The sequence below is a fragment of the Podarcis cretensis genome (assembly GCF_951804945.1).
Source record: "Podarcis cretensis genome assembly, chromosome: 10".
Taxonomy (NCBI): Eukaryota; Metazoa; Chordata; class Lepidosauria; order Squamata; family Lacertidae; genus Podarcis; species Podarcis cretensis.
In genome coordinates this window covers 77,711,518-77,735,254 of record NC_137179.1, presented here as the reverse complement: position 1 = coordinate 77,735,254, position 23,737 = coordinate 77,711,518, and the positions used below count along the sequence as shown (strand labels likewise).

Below are 23,737 nucleotides of genomic sequence, written 5' to 3'. Positions count from 1 at the left end.
GATGATCTCTCCCAGCAGCTTCATTTAGATGTTAAAAAGCTTGCGGGAGAGGACAGAGTGCTGAGGCACTCCACAAGTGAGTGTCCAGGGGTTCAGACACTCATCTCCCAACTCCACTTTCTGGACACAGCCCAGGAGGAAGCCATGGAGCCACTGCATAACAGTGCCCGCACCTCCCAACTCTTCTAGACAGTCCAGAAGGATACCATAGTTTGATACCATGGTATCAAAAGTCACTGAGAGATCCAGCAGAACCAAGAAACAGCTTTCACCTCTGTTCCTAGCCTGCCGGAGATCATCGAGGGCCGTACAAAGTGGGAGGCGGACTGCCCCGGGTACCACTCTGGGGGAGGGGGGACAAGATGGCCCCTGCCTCTGCCTCCCTCCAGCTATAGAGCAGCCAAGGGCGTGCACAGTCCGTACAGGCTGCTGCTCTTGCACGCCGTCCATATGGGCATCAGGCTGCCTCTCGCATGGAGACTGTATGGGATGCTGCGCGTGCGCGGTCCGTATGGGCTGCCACACCCTTGGTGCTGGAGAGGGTTCCTCCACTACTGAGATCATCAACCAGCGATACCAAGGTGGTTTCGGTCCCATGATGGGGTCTGAATCCTGATTGGGAGGGATCCAAATGGTCCACATCCTCCAGACATGCCTGGAGTTGTTCAGTGATCACACACTCAATCAACTTGCCCAGGAATGGAAGATTTGAGACTGGGCAATAATTGGCTATAATGCCTGGCCCAAAGATATTTTTTTTAATAACCTCTTCTTTAAGTGGGCCTGGATGGGGAAGAATCGATTTTATGAGCCAGGATGGGCAAGGATCAAAAAGGCAGGTGATTGGTTTCACTTGTCCAAGCAGCACATCCTCAGAGGTAACAGGTTGAAATTGATCCCATACAACTTGACTAGACAGAGCTCTGGCATTCTCCCTCCACAGCCTTGCACCACGGTGGAGTCTACCCTTTTCTGAATCTGAGCAAAATCACTGTAATGAGGGCCCCAAGATCTCCTGCAATGATTTTGTAAAGTTTTTCTGCAGATAAAGTTATCTCAGAGAATGTGGATAGGCTGCTTGGATGAGTGAAACCAATCACCTGTCTTCTTGATCCTTGCCAATCCTACCCAGACATTAGCTCTGGTTAACTCCGCATTCCAGCGTACCACCAGGGAATCAGCTGAGAGGCCATCAGCACGGGATAATACATCCCCTACCACTCTCTGAAAATCATTTGGATCCACTAAGTGGTGAGAGCAGACCATTCAAATCGGTCCCACCTCCCTGCATCGGGGAAGGTCGCTGAGAAGTCTAGTTGCACCAGGAAGTGATCTAACCATGACACTTCTTTTGTTCCACTTAATTGAACAAACTCATGCACTAAACACCAGAGCTAAGGCATGTAGGGCCAGATTTATTCAGGAGCAGCCCCATGGAGGCTATGCTTTCCATGAAGTCTTGAGCAGCCCCTTGTAGGGTCATGTTGGCATAGTTGTTAAAATCCCCAGGGACCACCAGACTAGGTGTCTCCAGAAGAACATCTGCCACAACCTGAAGCAGCTCCTCTCCCCTCCCTCTTTCATAGCTCATATATGCACCTCCTGGCTGTATGCATATGAATGGGAGGAATTAGATCTTCCTGTGGATTCTGAGCATGAAAAGAGCATATCTTGAGTCACATTTTTTGGTCCATCTAGCTCCGTATTGTCTATGCTGACAGGCAGTAGCTCTCCAGAGTTTCAGACAGGAGACATTCCAGGCCCTTCCTAGAGAGGCTGGGATGGGGATGGGGTCCTTCTGCATGCAAAGCAGATGTTCTACTGTAGAGCTATAGGCCACTGGTAACAAAAGAGCCAAGATTATGAAACTACTTACTGGTGTGCTTACCAAAAGCTATGACTTTTCCTACTGTTTTTATCTTCTTAAAGGGTAGCAACCTGAGGAAAATACTTCTCAATCGCTATTTTAAAGGTGACTATGGAACCAGTGTCAATGGTCCTCTGTCCAGCAACTACAGCAAAGCAATGCAAGGAGGAGGTACGGTAAATAATTATAATTAACAAATCAGTTGTTGAACATCTACAATAAGAAACTATTTCTGTTCAAAATGGAATATGTCTCAAGCAAGGAAAAATGCAATTTGAAAAATCAAGCATACACACCCTTTGATTTCCATGAGAGAAAGTAACTCTCCTATTGAAACCAAGGGGGACTGTGGCTTGATTCAGTGCAGGAAACCAAATATGTTCTGTGAAATCTTGTACATGTCTGCTTAGTTTTGACCCCCCATTGACTTCAGTGCGATTTAGTCCCTGGAGTGTGAAGGGTTGCACACACAGTGTGGAACTTACTTTCAGATAAGTAAGGTATCAGATTACAGGGTTAAAGTGCTTAGCTTTGACCTGGCCTGACCTGACCTGAAAGCCTTACACAGAACAAGATTAATTTTAAAATCAATGTCACCCTCCAACATAGAGTGCAGCATACTTACGTCCATTGATTTCAGCAGGCTTAAGCACCCTCAGTGCCACACTGGATTTTGGCCTAAATGTACTTATTATTATTTATTGAATTTATATACCAGGAGGTCTCAGGGCAGGTCACAGACTAAAATCAAATATAAAACCACAAAAGACATAATCAAAATAAAAACAACAACCACCCCCCCCCCCCATTTTAAAAGGACATAGGATGTCAATCAAATCCAAGGATCCTCTTAGCAAAGTATTGGAAGACACAAGAACTACCCACGCTGGAAGAATGGCAAGCAAAGGTGATTGACTATATGGGACTGGCTGAGATGACTGGCAGAATCCGTGACCAAGAAAAAGAGACGGTGGAAGAAGATTGGAGGAAGTTTAAAGTATATTTTAAGAACTGCTGCAAAATTAATGAGGGTTAAAATGTCAAGGGAAAGGAAATTATAGAATTACAGCTGTAACCTATTAAGTATGGGAATGAAATTAAAATAAGAAATTAAATTAAAAATGAAATTAATGGGAATGAAACTAAAATAAAATAAGAAAATGTTATTATTTGATTGACCTGAGGAGTTGTTGGGAAAAAAAGTTTAAAACAGGATGCAGAAAAGGGGAGGTGAGGGGAAGTCCGGGAAGCAAGGTTAATGAAAAAGAGGGTTTGAAATTATACATGTTTATATGTTTTTGTATCTTTTTCTGTGTGTGTTGTTTCATTTATAATTTGTGTTGGAAAATCAATAAAAAATTATTAAAAAAAAAAAATCAAATCAACCAAAGGCCTGGTTAAAAAGTAACATTTTTGCCTGGAGAGAAGGCAACAGGCAAACTTCCCTGGGGAGAGCATTCCATAGATGGGGAGCCACTGCAGAGAAGGCCCGTTCTTGTGTTGCCACCCTCTGCACCTCTTGAGAAGGAGGCATATGAAGAAGGGCCTCAGATCATTTTCAGGGACTGGGTAGTTTCATATGGAAAGGAATATTGCAGTCCTGATCTGTTTAAGGCTTTATAGGTCAAAACCAGCACTTTGAATTGGGCTCAGAAACGAATTGATAACTTGTGCAGTCGAACCAGGATTGGTGTAATATGCTCAAGCCATCTTGCTCTGGTGAGCAACCTTGCCACTGAATTCTGCAGTATCTGAAGTTTCCGAACCATCTTCAGAGGCAGCCCTCTTACATTGCAGTAATCTAACCTTGAGGTTACCAGAGCATAGACAACAGTAGTTAGGCTATCCCAGATAGGATGAGCCACTAGCCGAAGCTGATGGAAGGCACTCCGGCCACTGAGGCCACCTGAGCCTCGAGTGGGAGCAAAGGATCCAGGAGGACCCTCAAGCTGTGTACCCGCTCCTTCAGAGGGAGGGTAACCCCATCAAGAGCAGGTGACCTCCCACCCATCTGGTCTAGGGAACCCCTCGCTAACAGTGCCTCAGTCTTATCTGGATTGAGCTTCTGTTTGGTGGCTCTCATCCAGTCCATTACCAAGGCAGGAACAAATTTGTAAACGAACTTAACTGTATTGATACAAAAATTGCACTAATTTTGCAAGAAGACAAAACTAAAATTTGTGACCTCTGTAAACTAAACATGTTAAGCCAATTTCGATGTTTTAATCATTTTGCTTAATTCATATTTATGTTATTTCCCAGTAAAGTGGGGGAAACTATTTGGTGGCTATTGAAGCCCCTGCTTCCTGAACACTGAAAATCTTTATGACATTTTTCATATACTTTCAGGCCTCTCTGCAAAGCCATGAAGGCTAGAAACTTGGAGCACAGTGCAGCAGCAATTAGTCACAACTAGCATAAATTTTATTGATTTAAGTGAGACTGATGACTACTTTTAGCTAATTTATGTACATTTAAAAAAAAAAAAAAGCTGAAATCCCCGGGAAGTTGAATTCTGCATCCAGCATGCTTTGGTTTTGTACAGTGGCAGAATGCACACAGCCTTGACCTTGCCACTAACATTAGATTTACAGGACATGGGGCAGTTAAAGTAGAGCCAGGTTAGGTCAAAAGTTTACAACAATCTCTTGGAGGAGCATAGACCTATTTCTGATGGATCCCATAGCAGCACCTGTGCTGGTAGCTGATCTTCTAACAAAGAAAGCCAGTTGAGGTAGACATTTCCTTGATCTTGCAAAGCCCCTCTTACGTTCTAAAGGAAAAGTGGGGCACAGGAAGCTACAAGTCAGACTGTTTGTCCACCTCTGCTCCAGAGTGCATGCTTTGCAAAAAATGTACACTACTACAGAGCTATGGTCTGCCCCCACCCCACCCCAGAAAAGATGGATACTTACAGTTACTCAATCCAGTTTAGTTGTGCCTTCAACTGTTAAGATTTCTTGAACATGCATTCTTCATTAGTAAATCTAAAGCATATTTGTGGACCACAGGGATTTAGAATTTTAAATAAAAAACAAGGACACTCAAGTCAGCATATCTCCTGGGGTAGGGCACTTTATACATGCTGAGAATGGCTCTCATTTTCATTTCCCTCCTGTGTTTTAGAGCTTAGCCCTGATTCATATTAGAATCTGTTGATTATTTGATTACTTTTATTTTAAAAAGTGGCACTCTCTTATGTTAGTATGTTAGTATAATAGTGTGTCCACAAGTGTTATAGCCAGATATTGAATACAAGAAAATTAGGCAATTACACTTACCTAGGAATGATTTGATTTCAGAATGAATGTATCTGAATCTTGGATTTTATTTTATTTTATCTTATCTTATCTTATTCCAGGTAGCTTTTCAGGACAAGATTCAGATAAGTCTGGTGTTTCAATGCAAGATATTCAGTGCCTTCTGGATAAAGAAGGCGCATCAGAACTTGTCACGGATGTCATAGTTAGTACCAAAAATGACAGGATATTCTCTGAAGCCATCCTGCTTGGGATTGCATTGCTTGAAGGTGGAAACACACAGATCCAGGTATTTACTTGGTATTGCTTTGTTCTTTCTGTCTATATTGAAAACCTGTTCAAATATGAAAACAACTTAAGGGTGCACACAGAGAAATGCACAAGCAACAGGTCAATGCATTTTAAGGTGAGCTTCTCTTCCCTTTGCCTTCACTCCTGAGACATGCATTGCCTGCCACTCTAGGGCTTTTACTCTTCCAAGGGCATCAAGTTGCCTCCCCACATTGTGGGGGCATGTCATGTGATGAGTCATGTTGCATGTCATGTGATATGTCCCACCCCCACCGAGCACTCACTTGCCAGATCAGGACACACAGGTATCTTGCCGCTGTAATGATGGTGTTCGCACGGACCTGGTGAGAAATGGGATCCACGCTCAGCCTGCTCCTCCCCGCGTGAGGAGGAGGCAGAGTGGGGCCGCTGGGCTCTGGGCTCTGGCTTCTCCTCCCCGTGCAATATTGGCAGGGAGGCAGAGCAGGCCACAGGATTTTGGAGGAGCCCAGCCCCCTCCTTGAAAAATTTGGGGGTCGTGAAGACCCCTCAGCCCCTACCTTTCTTCATGTCTGTACTCTTCCCCTCATGCTTTAGCAGACCGTCTGCTCTTTCCCCTCTAATGCCCTTCCAAATATCACACTTGCATGGCAGACCTGTTGTTGCTTTTTATCAGTATTTTGCTCTTTTGACTGAGGAAGGGGAGGTGGCTTAGTGATGGCATATGGTCCAGACAATTAAATGCTGATCATGGTCAGCACCTGCTGAACGTTGACAGAATTGGTTTCCTCTGAGCTTGATGCTGCAGGGAAGATGGTATGTCTAACCAAAATAGGTTAGTGTAATTCCACAGGGGCTTGATTTCTCTGATTATGTATATATGCACATGCCCTCAGAGTGCCTTGTATCTTCTTCCAGTGCTACGGGTTGGTGAGGGTCTGGTGCCAGCCCTGCTTGTTAATCAATTAATTTAAAGAAAGGTTTCAGTCTGAATAATTCGATCTGAGCCAGGTATGTGCACCAGGAAAAAACCTCATTGTGATTATGATGAAAAGCTCATTGAAACACTGACTCAGTGTGCAGAGGCGGTGATGACGTAAAACCTAGTGTTGGATTTATTAGGAAAAGGACTTAAAAGTATTATAAATATGGTGTGGCCATATTTAGAATACTGTGGGCTGTATCCAATGTGCCCATTGAAATCAATTGACATATCCAATTTAGACCTGGGAAAGGGGATTACACAAATTCATGGAGAGCGAGTCTATAAATTGCTGTTAGCAATCATATCCAGAACCATATCCAGAACCAGAACCTCCACATTCAGAGGCAGCTGCTAGGGACCAGCAACAAGGAAGGGCCATTATCTTCACACTCTGGTTGTGAGCATCCAGGGGTATCTGTAGGACAACCTTCTTCAACCTTGGGTCCCCAGATGTTCTTTGACCATCTCTGGTCATTGGCAAAGCTGCCACAGAATTATGGGAGTTGTGCTCTAACAACATCTAGTGACCCAAAGCTGAAGGGCTCTACTGTAGGATTCAGAATGAAGGATTAGGTGGACCTTGATCTGACAAAACAAAGGAATTTCTTGTGTTCTGAGTGACATTGCCAATATTTATTTGGCACCATTAGAAATAACCTATTAGCCTTGCATTTTGCTAGTGCTCACTAGTGGTAACGATTTCATCCTGATGACTCTGTTATGCAGATCTGGAAATAAAGCACATTTCTAAAGGTATGTGGGCTTTCTTTTTCTCTGGCATAAGACATTATTAACTACCACCTATAGTCTTTGTTTGCCAAGCTGTAATATGTTATTTGTATGTCCAGTACTATGATAGCAAATATTTTCCCATTTTTAATCTGCTGATATCTAAAAGGTTACTTTCCCCCTTCAGTATTCCTTTTATCAGCAACTGAATGAGCAGAAAAAATCGGAAAAGTTTTTCAAAGTTCTGTATGATAGAATGAAAATGGCCCAGCAGGAAATCCGATCAACTGTAACAGTGAACACAACTGATTTGAGCAGCAAAAAGAAAGACGATGACAACAATGACCTGACCGTATCAGTTTCAAAAAAGAGAGGTAAAGAAAACTGGGGCTGTATTTCATCACCAACATTCATTTCACTGCAGACTCAGAACAGTCCAAACAACTACAGCTTTTTGCAGCGGGAAACAGGATAAAGGCAACTTCTGCATTTGGTGGGGCAGTATGATGAATGACCCACTTCAAAAAGTGTAGTCAAGATTGGAGGGTTCAGAAACTCAAGCAAGAACAAGTTCCATAAAAACATACAAGAAACCTTATTAAAACAAACTCTGAAAAAGGAAAAGCTTCAAGTGATTATACAAATTAAGACTGCTCAGAGGCTAAAAAATAACAAAAACAATCTTCTCTAGCTAGCTGACTGAAACACTTGCGCATAAATCTTAGCAGGCTGAGCGAGAAAGCAAAATACCTTCCTAGGTCCGAACAGGTGCTGACCGTCCATGCTGAGAGCTCCCTATGCTCGCCACAGCCCAGGTTTTTAAGGAAATGCTGATTATGAGCATTCACCCCTTCCGCCCAACGAAATCAGCACCTGCTCCCATTACATGTCTTTGATTACTGTTTGACACTGACCTTGAGGTCTTAATGAGATGTAATGATCTCTGGCAGGCAAGCAAGCCCCAATAAGAAGTAATGACTCTTATGTATGTTTGTTTACAACAAAACACATTCAGACTTCTCACCTGCTTGTGTTGACGATAGTTGGTCAGTCTGAGTCTTTGCCCCTTCCACAGCAGGAAGGGCATCAAACTCCCGCCTTTCCCATTGTGCCCTCTGATCTTATCCAATCTCCTAGAACAGGGACTGAGAGGCTGGCCTTTGCCCTCCCCACTTTCACTTGACACAGTCTCAGACCTCTGCTTTTCTGCTGATTGCCTAGTAGCGCTCTGGCTGCCTTCCAACTCTCCCGCTTCTTGAGAGCTAACAGTGTCTTCCTCAAGAAGGGGGGTCGAACTACGCTTTCTTGACTCTGTCAGCCAGCTCTCATCTGCAGAGTAGGTCCCTCTTTCACTTAGCTTAATTTCTGTGTCTGATTCTTCCCCTGCCCTTTGGTGAGCCATGTTCCTGACATGAGAGGCATCTGTGTTTAGGCTCATTATTCCAGGAATCCTAACAAATGCCCATGCAACCCACAAGCTAATCTTAAAAGGACTATATCACCACAGGCAGCTTTAATATTCACTACTGACACATTCAACATTTGTTCAAAATATTTACATGCCACATCATAATAAAACTTCACCACAAACCTTCAGTGCAAAATCTGTCACTACCAATTCAAAAAACAGAAGTAAAATAAACTAAATTAGTACCATATGTAAAAGAAAGAAAAAATATAATAATAGAATTGTAGGATTGGAAGGGCCCCGAAGTGATCTCACCTGCTAATGCTTGGGAGAAACAAACCATAGTTCCTGGGTTAGCATTACGTGTGACCATGATTCATTTTGTTCTGAACAAACCATAATCTGTAGCCACAGTTGTTTTTAGCCTTCTGCTTGTGGTTTGTTGGAGCAGAACAAACTATGATCCCCAGTTCTTACTTAACACTAAACCAGAGATTATGGGTTGCTTCTCTGTACACTACTGGAGGGACAAAGTAGGCAAGGTCAGTGTGTTCACTGTAAATTAGTAACTGTGGTTAACAGTGATGTCACAAAAGAGGCCAAAGACTAGGTTGGAAGCCTCCTTAACATTAAGTTTTATATGTGCAAGGAGTTTCTTGCAATTTCTACATGTACAATCTAGGAATAATTTTATCATATGATAAGTAGTTTATCTGGATCAGACCCCTAAAGTGATAAGTTTAAGAACTGTGGCACGGATATAGAAAATATATGTACTGTAGCTGACCTGAATTATCACACAGCTCAATGTTGGCTGGGTTCTCAATGTGATTGGGTTCTCAATGTGTTCCTTACCAAAATCTTGACTCGTATTCATGCCTGCCACCATGTGCTGGGAAGATTTTGCTATAATATAGGTTGTTAGTCTACCACCTTTTTATTGATACACCAACAAGCCGAAAGCAGCATAGAAGAGACTAAAGGATCACTTCAAATTCTAATGATGTATTTCTGTATCAAAATGCTTTACAGGTTTTTTTTTATTCTCACAAGAACTTGAGTGTAGCTCAATTATTTATATTTTATGATAATCATACATTTGTTATCTTATGTATAGTAAGAGATTCAAATCTGCATCTGAAAGAAGGAATGAAGGGGCAATTAACAGAAGCCTCGATGGCAACATCTAAAGCTTATTGCATATACCGCCGAGAAATGGACCCAGAAATAGATCACATGAGTGCTGGAACAGATGCCGGGAATGTAGATGAAAAATCTTCAGAAGAAATGACGAGTCCTGCTATTGTGATTATGCAACCAATACTAAGGTTTCTTCAGTTATTATGTGAGAATCATAATCGAGAACTTCAGGTATGCTCTTGACTTTTTATCCCTAACCTTGCAAAAGGAGTAGCTGCCACAGAAGTATGAAAGTAATACAAGTGGAGGAAGCTCATTGTATGAGCAGGCCTTAAAACATCTGATAGAGATTTGAAGCTATTTTGTATGATATTTTGCAGCCCATGCTTTCTACCCTACATCTCACTGAAATGTAAATAGTTTAAAACAACCTACCATATATTTTAGGGACACGGGTGGCGCTGTGGGTAAAACCTCAGTGCCTAGGACTTGCTGATCGTAAGGTTGGCAGTTCGAATCCCCGCGGCGAGGTGAGCTCCCATCGTTCGGTCCCAGCTCCTGCCCACCTAGCAGTTCGAAAGCACCCCTAAGTGCAAGTAGATAAATAGGTACCGCTTTATAGCGGGAAGGTAAATGCTGTTTCCGTGTGCGGCGCTGGTGCTGGCTCGCCAGATGCAGCTTTGTCACGCTGGCCACGTGACCCGGAAGTGTCTTTGGACAGTGCCGGCTCCCAGCCTCTTAAGCGAGATGAGCACGCAACCCTACAGTCGGACACGACTGGCCCATACGGGGTACCTTTACCTTTTTACCATATATTTTGCAAAGTTGTTTGTCTGTGCTCTATGCATTTGGACACCTCTTAAGAGAGTGTATCCAATTTTTGCATGATGGCTTCTGAGAGACTTCATTCACACGCCACACCAAGTGCCCCGCACCTCACTCTGTACCTCAGTAAACACCAGCAACCTGCTATCTGGGAAGCCAGGAGATTACCGGTGGCCACTGCTGAACATGACTACCTTTGGTCCATTGTTTTCAATAAATCCACTCTGACTAAAACTTTGTTGTCTACAAGTGATGATAAGGAAGCATATTTATCTTAAAAACTGAAATAAACTTGTCGATATGATTTATGCAGCCAGTGTACTAACATGTTTTAATCTTTAAAGCTTTTTTAAAAATTCAGTGCTGCTCCCTAGAAATAGGACTACTTGATTTGAATGACATTAGTATTTTTATTTTCAACCCTGGAAATTAATTTGGAGGAGAGTTATGATAATGCAAAATTTGCTAATTTGTGACAGTTTGTTCCTTATATTTGTTTTCAGTATTGGCTCAGTTCAGACCATAATTTGCACTAACCATGGGTTTGAACTTTAGAGCAAGCTTTGTAATTTAGAACATGGTTTAGAGCTGGTTTCTATCTGCTCAACCCCCAATCCAAAAATATCTCAAATTCACTCCTGCTTCTGTGATAGCACAGCTTCTAGCTGTGGAGCAATGGTCCTTTTGCATCCAGGTTCAGTTCCCATTATCTCCAGTTCAGACTAGGAGAGACCCTTTCCTTGCCTGAAACATTGGAGAGCCACTGTCAGTCATTGTTGACAATATTGAGTCTTGAGATTCGGAGAATCTCTTCACAGTATATAGATATACTTTTTATTCTCTGTTTGTATATTGTATTTGTAAAACCAATAAAAAAGATTTTTTTAAAAAGATAAATAGTTTGACTCACTGTAAGGGAGCTTCTTCAGTTCGTAACTATGGTTTGTCAATTCAATAATGTAATAATGCAAAATTATACTAAGTGCAGACCACAGTTTACAAAACCTATTCAGACTGTGGTTTCTAATTTTTGTTTATCAGTTGGTGGCAAAGCAGTGAATATCACTTCAGACATCACATGAAGCTGCAATAATTAAGCTACTTTAACAATGGTTTGGGATAATGCCTGACTGAATTGAACCAGCGTGTTTAATATGATGTCTGCATAAGGGTTTCCCCCCCTATTTTCAGAACTTTTTAAGAAATCAGAACAACAAGACCAACTACAACCTAGTATGTGAGACACTTCAGTTTTTAGATTGCATTTGTGGAAGTACAACAGGTGGACTAGGACTTTTGGGCTTGTACATCAATGAGAAGAATGTAGCTCTGGTGAACCAAACACTTGAAAGCTTGACTGAATATTGTCAAGGTCCATGCCATGAAAACCAGGTAACTTAAAAACTTCCATTGAAGAATCTTCACTGAATCTGCATCCAAAAAGTGTCATCACCTAATTAATAGCATGATAATATCTGATGCTTTATGCTTCATTTCTTTATGCTGCTAGAAATGCCATTGGAAATTCAGGTCTGAAAGAAACCTAGAATTTTTTTTCAAACTAGACCAGGCCTTTTCTGGTGTATTTTTTTCAGCTGCATGTTTATTTATTTAATTTAATTTATAAAGTGGGTAAACTTGTTTAAACAAGTGAAGACGCCTGCATGAGCTCAGTATGCAGGGAGTTCCAAAATGTAGATGCTGCCACACTAAATGATTGAGTCCTTTGAAATGCATAACAGATATTATGTGGCACCTGTAGCAGTGCTAATTCCACAAATTTAAGTGGTTGAGTGAACACATGTAAGGTAAGTTTTCTGGTTATGTTATCAGTTAATATTGGTATTTGTAGGGTTGCTAGTTTGCAACCTAGTGAACCTGATTTTACATTTCATGCTAAAGACTGAGTGAGAGGTTTTGTAGCGGTTCTGTCTTGCTTCCATTCATCATCCTTCCATGCTTGCTGTGGAGTGATGCCATAGTCTTGATCACCAAAGCAAGCAAAGGAGAGAGAGAGTGGATGGACCAGAGAAGGATGATATAGCAGGCATAGCATCTGCACTGTTTCCTCCTGCATTGTCATAGGTCAGGCATGTCCAACTCCCAAGAGACTGTGATCTACTCCTATAAAAAATGGATTTCGATTGTTGAGCTTTTTTTAGGAAGCCAAAGTTGTTGATCACAGCTCAGGGCACCCACAATGAGTACTTAACCACACCATCTTTGTTCCTGCCCTAAAGTACATATATGACTGTATGTGCATATGTAAAATGGGCACTATCATAACTAACATGGTGACAACAATAGCAATATTTTTTTTCTTACAGAAAGCATGTTTATGCACATGCTTTCACATTAGTATCTAAGCAAAGATGTGTGTGGCAACAGAATGCACAGGTGGTCTTTGCAGAAACACAAGAAAACAAATTAACTACCCCCAGGGGCATAGGAAGGGGGGCGGGGGGTGAGTCTCCCTGGGTGCCTTTATGGAGGGGGGTGACAAATTATCAAGGAACAATTACTGCCCTACTAGGGTGGTTCATAAAAAACTTTTTAAAAAAATGCCTGCTCCAAAGGTCTTATCTTAGTACACTAGGGATTATATAGCTATATATGAAATTTCATGCATATCAGTTAATATCTTGACCCTCCTCCATGAAAATAGCTGTTTACTTGACCATTTTCCTATGTCATGAAGGCTGAAATTTCCATTCAGTGGAGCAGGGTCAAGATATTAACTGATATGGGACTTCCGGTTGGCGCCGGCGCTAATGGCGGCTCGCTCTCCGTTCTCCGGAGAGAGAGCTGCTCCGCGAGTTCGGGTCTGACCGCTACGGCGAAGCGGGGACCCCTAAAATCACAGGCGCGGAAGCCTGTGAGCAAGGAGACTCGGTGGGCATCGTTTGCGCCCCCTTTTACTGCGAAAGAGCCTTTTTAAAGGCTCCGGAGGAGCATCGGGGGAGCGCAGAGCTGAGAGTCGCTACCCAGCTCGTGGAGTGAAGCCGCATCGCCATTAGTGGAGAGCGCCGACTTCTTCCTGTTATTCGGACTGAAAGAGATTCCCGTGAGTAGGATTGGCAACCCTTTCGGGACTTTAAATTCAACTTCTTTTAAAATTTGGCCGAAAGTGGGGATGGTAAACAAAGGAAGTCTGCCTTCCCCAGATTGCATGACTGCTAAAGCAACGGACTTAGTAAGCTGCAATTGACATCTTTTAAGGGACTTTTTTAAAAAAAGGATTAACCCCAGCATTGACTTAAGTCCTCCCCCCTAGGGAGCAGGAACGGGGGGGGGGGGTGAAAAAGAAAGGAAACCTGCAGGAAAACTTTTTAAGAGACAATCTACCGCAGACTCTATCTCTGGGAACGGACTGCCTGAGTGATACACTTTGACAGGGAGCTGTCAAAGACATTGCAAAGAGGAGACTTTATTTGCTACAATTTATTGAGACTTTGTAAAAATTATATGGTTGCAACTAAAAGACTGAGAGAAGTTTTTTAGTAACTTTTCCCTCTGAGGGCTTTTGGATTCATTGTTTCCTTGCTATATTGAAGGTCTCAGCTCCCTCTAGAGGATTGGAAGTAACAGTTGCAACACGATTGTTAGTCACTGGCTTTTTCCATTCAAACCTGTTCCTGTGAGAACGACCTTGGGACATGAGCGGCCCTGGAGACGAGATAGCAACAAGATCCAAGTCTAAGGCAGCACATAAGAAAAGGGGCTCTTTATCAGGACTATTGCCAACAGGCCCAGGTGGACAGGAAAAGGGAATAAGTGCATTCATGGAGTCAGTGACGCAGGCATTATTGAAGATAAATGAATCTTTAGAAAGGCTGAACAAACAGAGTACAGAAAATACCAAGCAATTGGCAGATCTAACGGCAAAATTGGAATTGAACACGAAGAGCGTAACGTCTAATACACAGATTATACAACAGCTGGTAGAGGAGAACGCCACAATAAGGAAAATTGCAGAAGAGGCTAAATCTACTGCGGAATCTACACAGGAAAATTTAGTTCCTGTTTGTAGGAGGCTTGACCAGCATGAGGCGACCCTTTCTTTATGGGACATGCAGCGTAAGGAGAAGAACTTAAGACTTAGGTTGGTTCCTGAGAGTGAGGGGGACAACCTAGTGGACTTTCTCACAAAAGAAATTTCAGGCTTTTGGCAGGAAAATCTAGAGGGAACAGAATTTGAGATTACAACCGCCTTCAGATTGGGTAGAAGGCAAGGCAGGAAGATTCCAAGGGACTGCCTGATTACATTGAGGTCGAAAGAGGAGAGAGACAAGATACTTAGTCTGCATTACCAGAAAACACTCCAGATTCAAAACGTCTCTGTGCAAATCTACAGGGATATCCCAAAATATATTTTGGAGGTGAGAACTCAGTTCAAGACTCTGGTGGACCTGCTGAAGAAGAACAACATACCTTTCAGGTGGGAATTTCCACAGGGTTTGTCTTTCAACTTCCAAGGAAAGAAAGTCAAGATAAAGACTGTACAAGATAAAGAACAGTTCCTACACAAACACGGAGAAGACCTGGTGAAAGGGGTCCTCAACTCAACTGCAGATACAGACTTGGGGAATTTGACATTTGGACTCAAATCACCAACGGACGAAGAACAGCTGCAGGGTGCAGTTGGAGGTAACTAATTAACAATGTCTCTGAGAATTTTAACTTGGAACTGTAATGGACTGAACCTTCCCAGGAAAAGGCGTGAGGTTTTTCATATTTTGAAGAAAGAACAATTGGATCTGATTTGCTTGCAAGAAACCCACGTGACAAGAGCACATAGAAGATTACTTATAAATAAAAGATTGGGACAAGAATTTATTTCATCAGATAAAGTTAAGAAAAGAGGAGTGGTGATATACGCAAAAGAGAAATTGGCTCCAAGACAGATTTTTAAAGATGAACAGGGCAGAATCTTGGCAATTGAGATACAGATCCAAGGAGAAAAAATTTTGATACTTGGAATCTATGCACCAAATGAAGGGAAGGCAGAATTTTATAAGAAATTACATGAGACATTAACAAACTATCTGGATTACAAAGTGATTTTATTAGGCGATATGAATGGGGTTGTATCTACAAATATGGACAAAGCGCAAAGACAGGTGATCTCCAAGGACGGGAGACTACCTAAGACTTTCTTTGAAATGACTGATAACTTGGACTTGATCGACATTTGGAGAATAAGAAACCCCCTTGAGAGGGAGGGAACATTCTTTTCAGAATCACAGATGACCTGGACAAGAATAGATCAAATATGGATTACTAGTGGGATGGCTCCTAAGATAAAGAAAGTGGAAATCTGCCCAAAGACATGCTCCGACCACAATGCAGTAAAGATGGAAATGAAAACAACAACAGCTGGCTCTTTTAGATGGAGAATGAATGACACCCTATTTAAAGATCCAGAGGTGTACCAAAAGGCCCAAAAGACTTTGAAGGACTATTTTGAGATAAATCTAAGGACAGAAGTGGAGAAACGAGTGATCTGGGACGCAAGCAAGGCCGTGATGAGGGGTTTCTTGATACAGCAGAACTCCTTGAAAAGGAGGAAACAACAGGAGAAGAAAGACAAAATTTTGGAAAGGATAAAAGACAGTGAAAAGAAACTGAGATCCAACCCAAAGTCACATGAGATTTTGAGACAAATCAAATTGTATCAGAAGCAATATATGGAATTGATGAACCAGGAGATTGAATGGAAAATTAAACGAATGAGACAAAAGACATTTGAACCAGCAGATAAATGTGGGAAACTCCTGTCATGGCAATTGAAGAAGAGACTGAAATTGAACACAGTTACAAGTTTGGAGGTAGATGGAAAGAATATTTCGAAACCAAATGAGATCAGTAACTGCTTTCAGAGCTATTTCAGAAGACTGTATGCACAAGGGCCGGAAAACGAAAGAGACATTGAAGAATTTCTTAAGAAATATGGATTACAAAAAATTTCGCAACAAAGTATGGCGTTTTTAAATGAGAAAATAACTGAACAAGAAATTGAGGGTGCCATTCAAAACATGCAACTGGGGAAATCTCCAGGGCCAGATGGACTAACCTCCAGATATTACAAAGCCTTGAAAGACTGGATAATTCAGCCACTTAAGGAGGTTTGCAACGAGATATTAGAGGGGAAAAGGGCACCTGAGACGTGGAAAGAAGCTTTTATCACACTTATACCAAAGACTGAGGTTGATAAAAAACAGATCAAGAACTACCGCCCTATATCACTACTTAATGTGGATTACAAAATTTTTGCAGACATTTTGGCAAAAAGACTAAAGAAGGTGCTGGTGGAGGAGATTCATAAAGACCAGGCAGGCTTTCTCCCGGGTAGGCATATATCTACTAATGTAAGGAATATAATTGACATTATAGAAATGCTGACAGTGAACATTAATACGAAGGCAGTTTTAATTTTTGTGGACGCGGAGAAAGCCTTTGACAATATATCTTGGAAATTTATGAAAAAGAATCTCTATGGGATGGGGGTAGGCCAAAGGTTTGAAAATGGTATAAGTGCAATTTATTCTGAGCAAAAGGCGAAGTTAATTGTAAATAATGTGGTTATGGATGAACTACCTATAGAAAAAGGGACACGTCAGGGGTGCCCAATATCCCCATTACTTTTTATATCGGTCCTGGAGGTCCTGTTAAATATGATTAGGGGAGATCAGCTGGTAAAAGGGATTCAGGTCGGAGCCAGACATTACAAATTAAAGGCTTTTGCAGATGACTTAGTACTGACCTTGCAAGAGCCAGACACTAGTACCAAAAGAGCTTTGGAATTAATTCAAGTATTTGGCCAGGTCGCAGGATTTAAGTTGAATAAACAAAAAACCAAGGTATTGGAAAAGAACTTAACAAATGTTGAAAGGGAAAGATTCCAAGAGGAAACTGGGTTAGTGGTGGTAAAGAGTGTAAAATACCTGGGGATTAACATGACATCTAAGAATGTGAACTTATTTAAGGACAACTATGACAAGTGCTGGACTGAGATAAAGAAAGATTTAGAAATATGGTCAAACCTGAAGCTTTCCTTGTTAGGTCGAATTGCTGTGATCAAAATGAATGTATTGCCTAGAATGTTATTTTTGTTTCAGACATTACAAATTGTTGATAAACTGGACTGTTTCAAGAAGTGGCAGAAAGACATATCTAAATTTGTCTGGCAGGGCAAAAAGCCCAGAATTAAGTTTAAGATACTTACCGACTCTAAAGAAAGAGGGGGGTTTGCCCTGCCGGACTTAAGACTTTACTATGAATCGGCAGCTTTCTGCTGGTTAAAAGATTGGCTACTTCTTGAAAATGCAGACATTCTAGATTTGGAAGGATTTGACAATAATTTTGGTTGGCATGCATATATCTGGTATGACAAGGCTAAAGTGTATAAGGGTTTCAAAAATCATATTGTCAGGAAAGCACTATATAATGTATGGATACGGTATAAAGATTTACTGGAAAACAGAACTCCCAGGTGGCTTTCACCTATGGAGGCTAAGGAAGTAAAGAAACTTAATATGACAACCAATTGGCCGAAATACTCTGAGATTTTAGAACAAGAAGGTGGTGAATTTAAATTACAAAGTTATGAGAAAATAAAGTCCAAGGTACGAGATTGGCTCCATTATTTTCAAATAATGGAGGCTTTCAAACAAGACAGGAAAATTGGTTTCCAGGTGGAGAAATCGAAATTGGAAACAGAATTGTTAGAACCCAATACTAAGAATTTATCAAGAATGTACAACTTGCTGTTGAAGTGGAATACAATAGATGAGACAGTGAAGTCTGCTATGGTTAAATGGGCACAGGACATAGGTCATGACATTATGTTTGCTGACTGGGAGCAGTTATGGACCACAGGTATTAAATTTACGGCATGCAATGCCTTACGAGAAAACATTATGAAAATGATTTATAGGTGGTACATGACCCCAGTCAAGCTTGCGAAGATTTACCATTTGCCCAATAACAAATGCTGGAAATGTAAAGAGACTGAGGGTACCTTTTTCCACCTTTGGTGGACCTGCCCAAAGATTAAGGCCTTCTGGGAAATGATTTATAATGAAATTAAGAAAGTGCTTAAGTGCACCTTTAACAAGAAACCAGAGGCATTTCTCTTGGGTATGGTCGGCCAGTTGGTGCCGAAGAAGGATAAGAATTTCTTTTTGTACGCTACTACGGCAGCAAGGATTCTTCTAGCAAAGTATTGGAAGACACAAGAGCTACCCACGCTGGAGGAATGGCAGGTGAAAGTGATTGACTTTATGGGACTGGCAGAAATGACCGGCAGAATCCGCGACCAAGAGAAAGAGACTGTGGAAGAAGATTGGAAGAAATTTAAGATGTATCTTAAGAACTATTATAAAACTGAGGAGTGTTAAAATGCTGAGGGAAAAGAAGACGTAGAATTGCAGCGATAATTGGGTTTAAAAATTTAGGGTGGAATAGAGAAAGAGGACAAATTTATATTTAATTGGGTAAGATAGGTTGCTGAATAATGGTACTAAACTAAGGATGCAAAAAGGGAAAGGTATGGGGAAGTCCGGGAAAAGAGGGTTATGAAAATAAGGTTAAGAAAATATGAGTTTGTTGTTTGTTTGTTTTTATGTTGTTTTTTTTGTTTGTGATAAAAAATTGGAAATTAATAAAAATCATTTATATAAAAAAAAAACAAGATATTAACTGATATGCATGAAATTATATAGCTATATAATCCCTAGTTTAGTAAAAAAAGACCTTTGGAGCAGGCTTTTTTTTAAAAAAAAGTTTTTTATGACCCGTCCTACTGCCCCACCCTCCGCTTGGCTTCCCAGGTCCTGGAAAGTCGGCCTATGTGAAGAAAATGAGACACCACCGAGTAAACTAGGCCTTCGCCCCGCCCCCTGCACACAGCCGACCGGCCAGCTGGGTTAGGGGCGGGGCGAAGGCAAGGCAAGGCCTAGTCTCCTCGGCCTCCTTTTCTTCACCTAGGCCGACTTTCCGGGCAGCTTTCCGGGCCCAACCCCCCCTCCGAAAAACCTTTGCTGCCCCCAAAAGTGGAGCGTGTGGGACAATGGCAGTGCTGCCGCCCCGTTTTGCCCGCGTGTGGCGCCGGAAGGAGCAGCTCAGCGCTGCCCTGGGTGCTCGGCAGTCTCCCATCTCAAGGCTAAGTACAGCAAACTGTACATTCCCACCTCTCTCCCCAAGGCCAGATTATTTACCTCTGTGTGCTTGTGTATCTGGGTCTCCCTTGTATCTATTAGGGACTATTCTCTTGCCTTTCCTTTGAGGCTACTGATTACTTCCGCCACTTTAATTCTAGAGAAAGTGTTTAATTTAAAAAGGATCTGTACTATAGAATAACAGTGGTAACAATACATTGAAGACAAGTAAATATTTTGGGGAGGGTGGTCCCAAAGCCCTAGCGCCACCATCCCAAAGAGGAGAGGACTCTGGTAGTCTTTTCTCCTCCCCTCCCAAATGTCTTTCTCTCTATCTGAGTTGGCTCCCTGCCTGTTACATGCGTGTGGGGTTCCTCTCTGTGTAAAGTCTTCAAGCTGTTCCTGCGCACACCTGACAAATCTGCCCCATTGTCAAAATTTATCTTTTCCCCCACCTCCAGTTGTGTGTCCTGGCTGAGGGGGAAAACAGGAAAGACAGATGGCCATCAGTCAGGGATGGTCTAGTTGAGATTCCTGCATTGCCCCAGAGGTTTGGCTAGATGACCCTCAGGGCTCCCTTCCAACTGAGCATGCTAAATGGAGGTGGGTAGGTGGTGAGTTGAGGGAAAACATGCCAGCTGCCACCTTTCAGTATCCCACCTTTCTGCCTGAGGCAAAGGTCTTAGTTTGACTAAGATCCAGCCGTGGACCTTGTATGATACATAGCATTTCTGTAGTGCTTTAGAGTACAGTGGTACCTCAAGTTACAGACGCTTCAGGTTACAGACTCTGCTAGCCCAGAAATAGTACCTTGGGTTAAGAACATTGCTTCAGGATGAGAACAGAAATCGCGCAGCGGCAGGGGGAGGCCCCATTAGCTAAAGTGGTGCTTCAGGTTAAGAACAGTTTCAGGTAAAGAATTGATCTCCAGAATGAATTAAATTCTTAACCCGAGGTACCGCTGTATTTACAAAATTCGTGAAATATTATTTCAGGATTCTGGAATGGGGCAGTATCAGTGTAGGACACTGTGCTGCTCCGTGCTACAGAGTTATCGATCAAGCTGCCAAGTAGTGTGGTGGAGTCTCCTTCTTTGGAAGTCTTTAAGCAGAGGCTTGACAACCATATGTCAGGAGTGTTCTGATGGTGTTTCCTGCTTGGCAGGGGGTTGGACTCGATGGCCCTTGTGGTCTCTTCCAACTCTATGATTCTATGATTCTAAGCTTTTAGATTACATTTGCTACTGCTGCTATGGAATAAGTATAATTCAGGCTGTTATAACACATAAACTTTGAAAAAGTGGGGGCTTGATTTGTTTTGGGGTGTTTTGTGGTGGGTTTGCACATGTTTGTCGCTTGTTCAGACTGCAGCTCTGTATCCTTCTCCCCTCCAAAAAAGTATATTAAATTCATATATACTGCATCACTAATAGGCACAGCTTGCATGTCCATTCAGCATCTGAAAATCAACTAAGAAGTTCGTTTTATATCAACTTGATGCTAAAAAGAAAAATGGTTTGGATTTCAATAATAATAAATGTCAGGGACTCAGCGGGAGCGCAGGGAGGAGAGGAGATGGAGAGCGAGGGGGAGCAATCCGAGGGCAGCGTAGGAGAGGATGACAGCAGCCCGATAGATTCCGTGAGCCTCTCCAGCGAATCGGAAGATTCACAGATGGGGGCGCCGATGGGCAGGGCAAGGGGGGACCCAAGGGGGACACCCCAGAAACAAGGGGCCAGCGGGGACTCCCAGAGCAGCAGTTGGAAATCAGGACCAGCTTCCCCACCAGAGCGTAGTGGGGGGGAGGAGTCCCAGGTATCAGAGCCCACATATTCACCACCAGCGAGAGAAGATGAGTCAGGGGTGGCCACGCCTCCATCGGAGAGCGAGGGAACGGTCAAGAGGAAAGTTGCAGGCTGGGCGCGCGCGCCAAGTTCAAATGTACAGGCGAGCGGCACAGAAGGTAGCCCGGATAGGGAACCAGGTCCTAAAGCCCACCGGAAGGAGGGGGAAGAATCATCAGGGTCAGCGTCAGAGGAGTCCAGAAAGGATGAAACCCTAGCGGGCAGGAGGGCCCAGAGGAGAAAGGAACTTAGGAAGAGGTAGAGCAAAGCGAGAGTCTTAAACTGGTGTGGAAGGGGCGGAGACTCAGACGGGACTTCGCCGGTCTAGGGTCGAGACGTAGAGCTGCGCGCTGCGGCTTTAAAATGGAAACTGAACCTCAATAAAGACTTTTGTACATAACTACAGCCTAGCGTTGGTCCTCTGCGAGCTGGGACCTAGAGGCAGCTCTGATAATAATATAATAATAATAATAATAATAATAATAATAATAGTAATTTCCTATTTGTGGTTTTGCAACAGGAGTCAATCAAGATTTCTCCTCAGTGTCTAGGGGTAGTTTCAACTAGTTTTTTACTCAGAGTAGACCCATTGAAATTAATTGATGTAACTCTTGTTCATTTATTCCAATGAGTCTGCTGTGAGTAAAATTTAGTTACCCTAGACTCTGATTCAAAACACTAACTGTGTCACCTAAGGCCCCAAGGAATTATTGTATATCTGAAAATTTGCAATATGTACACTGCTGTCTTTATAATTATTTTTATGTTCTAGTCCTGCATAGCGACACATGAATCTAATGGCATAGACATTATCATTGCCTTGATCCTGAATGATATCAATCCTCTTGGAAAATACCGTATGGACCTAGTGCTTCAGTTGAAGGTACAGTGTTTACAGGGCTATTCTATACATATTTTCTCAGAAATAAGTTCCACTGGGTTCAGTGGGACTCACTTCTAGGTATGCATATATAGGATTTCAGCCTTTATCACCTATACTCATCCCATGGCTCAAACTCACAAGCTGCTGTACTTGCACAGCAGCTCATAGAACTGGACTTAAGATTTACATTGGTGCGGTAGCGGTTGGTAGGGTTGGGTGCCAGCATGTGCCTGACCTCCCACCACTAGTATCATGGCAGCTTTCTGGAAGGGGCAAGGCAGCCACAAGTTTGGTATAGTGTAAATGTACCAGCAGGAGCACTGGATTTGCCCCGCAGTTGCACTTTCACCTTGCTGCCACCTTGCCGGAGTAATCCACAATTATGCTGGTAGCAGGAGGTCAGCTTGCATGATATTGCATGATGCATTTCTTTAAAAAACATCCTCTGCAGTAAATTCTTTGAACTAAGGAGCATTCCCTTCCTGGGCAAAACACACTCCTAATGGGATATGCACTCGGGGGTTTGTGTTGTTTGCCAAAAAGCATAAGATAAAGCTTTGCACTTTCTGTACATGAGAGTTTAAATTTTTTAAATAATAATAATAATAATTTTTATTTATACCCCACCCTCCCCAGCCAAGGCCAGGCTCAGAGCGGCTTACAAGCAATAATAAAATCAAGTTGAATGATTAAAACTTAAAAACAAAATTAAAATACAACATTAAAATATTGAGACATCAAAATATTAAAATGTAGCATCGCAGTAGGAGGAAAAGAAAAAAGAAAGGGGGGGGGAATCAAATTGGCTACAAGCCAAAGGCCAGGTGGAACAACTCTGTCTTACAGGCCCTGCGAAAAGAAATCAGATACTGCAGGGCCCTGGGCTCATGAGGCAGAGCATTCCACCAGGCCGGAGCCAGAGTTGAAAAGGCCCTGGCTCTGGTTGAAGCTAATCTAACTTCCTTAGGGCCCGGGACCACTAGGGTGTTGCTATTTATGGACCTTGAGGCTCTCCGTGGGGCATACTGGGAGAGTCGGTCCCGTAGGTACGAGGGTCCTAGGCCGTGAAGGGCTTTAAAGGTCAAAAGCAGCACCATAAATCTGACCCTGTACTCTACCGGAAGCCAGTGCAGTTTGAAAAGCACTGGGTGAATATGCTCCCATGGCAGAGACCCCGTGAGGAGCCTCGCTGCAGCATTCTGCACCCGCTGGAGTTTCTGGGACAGCTTCAAGGGCAGCTCCGCGTAGAGCGAATTACAGTAGTCAAGCCTGGAGATGACTGTCGCATGGATCACTGTGGCCAGGTCGGGGCGGGAAAGGTAAGGGACCAACTGCTTGATGCGGCGAAGGTGGAAAAATGTCGCCTTGG

At 42.6% G+C, this 23,737-nt stretch overlaps 1 protein-coding gene and 1 long non-coding RNA gene across 9 annotated transcripts in view; one reads left to right on the top strand and one right to left on the bottom strand.

The window, feature by feature from the left end:
* Window positions 1–23,737, top strand: part of ITPR2 (inositol 1,4,5-trisphosphate receptor type 2) — a 292,662-nt gene that overhangs the window by 201,190 nt on the left and 67,735 nt on the right. For 7 of the 8 annotated variants that reach the window (XM_079993294.1, XM_079993290.1, XM_079993289.1 and 4 more), the window contains 6 exons: window positions 1,930–2,038; window positions 5,229–5,416; window positions 7,299–7,485; window positions 9,637–9,890; window positions 11,676–11,876; window positions 22,258–22,368. In XM_079993294.1, the coding sequence (XP_079849420.1) occupies window positions 1,930–2,038; window positions 5,229–5,416; window positions 7,299–7,485; window positions 9,637–9,890; window positions 11,676–11,876; window positions 22,258–22,368 (1,050 nt within the window). The remainder of the gene's footprint in view (window positions 1–1,929; window positions 2,039–5,228; window positions 5,417–7,298; window positions 7,486–9,636; window positions 9,891–11,675; window positions 11,877–22,257; window positions 22,369–23,737) is intronic. The other variant, XM_079993291.1, reaches the window with a different exon arrangement.
* Window positions 5,371–9,628, bottom strand: LOC307225475. Its single transcript, XR_013843029.1, has 3 exons — window positions 8,835–9,628; window positions 8,136–8,517; window positions 5,371–5,461 (listed from the first exon to the last, which is right to left on the bottom strand). It is a non-coding gene; the product is annotated as an uncharacterized lncRNA (long non-coding RNA).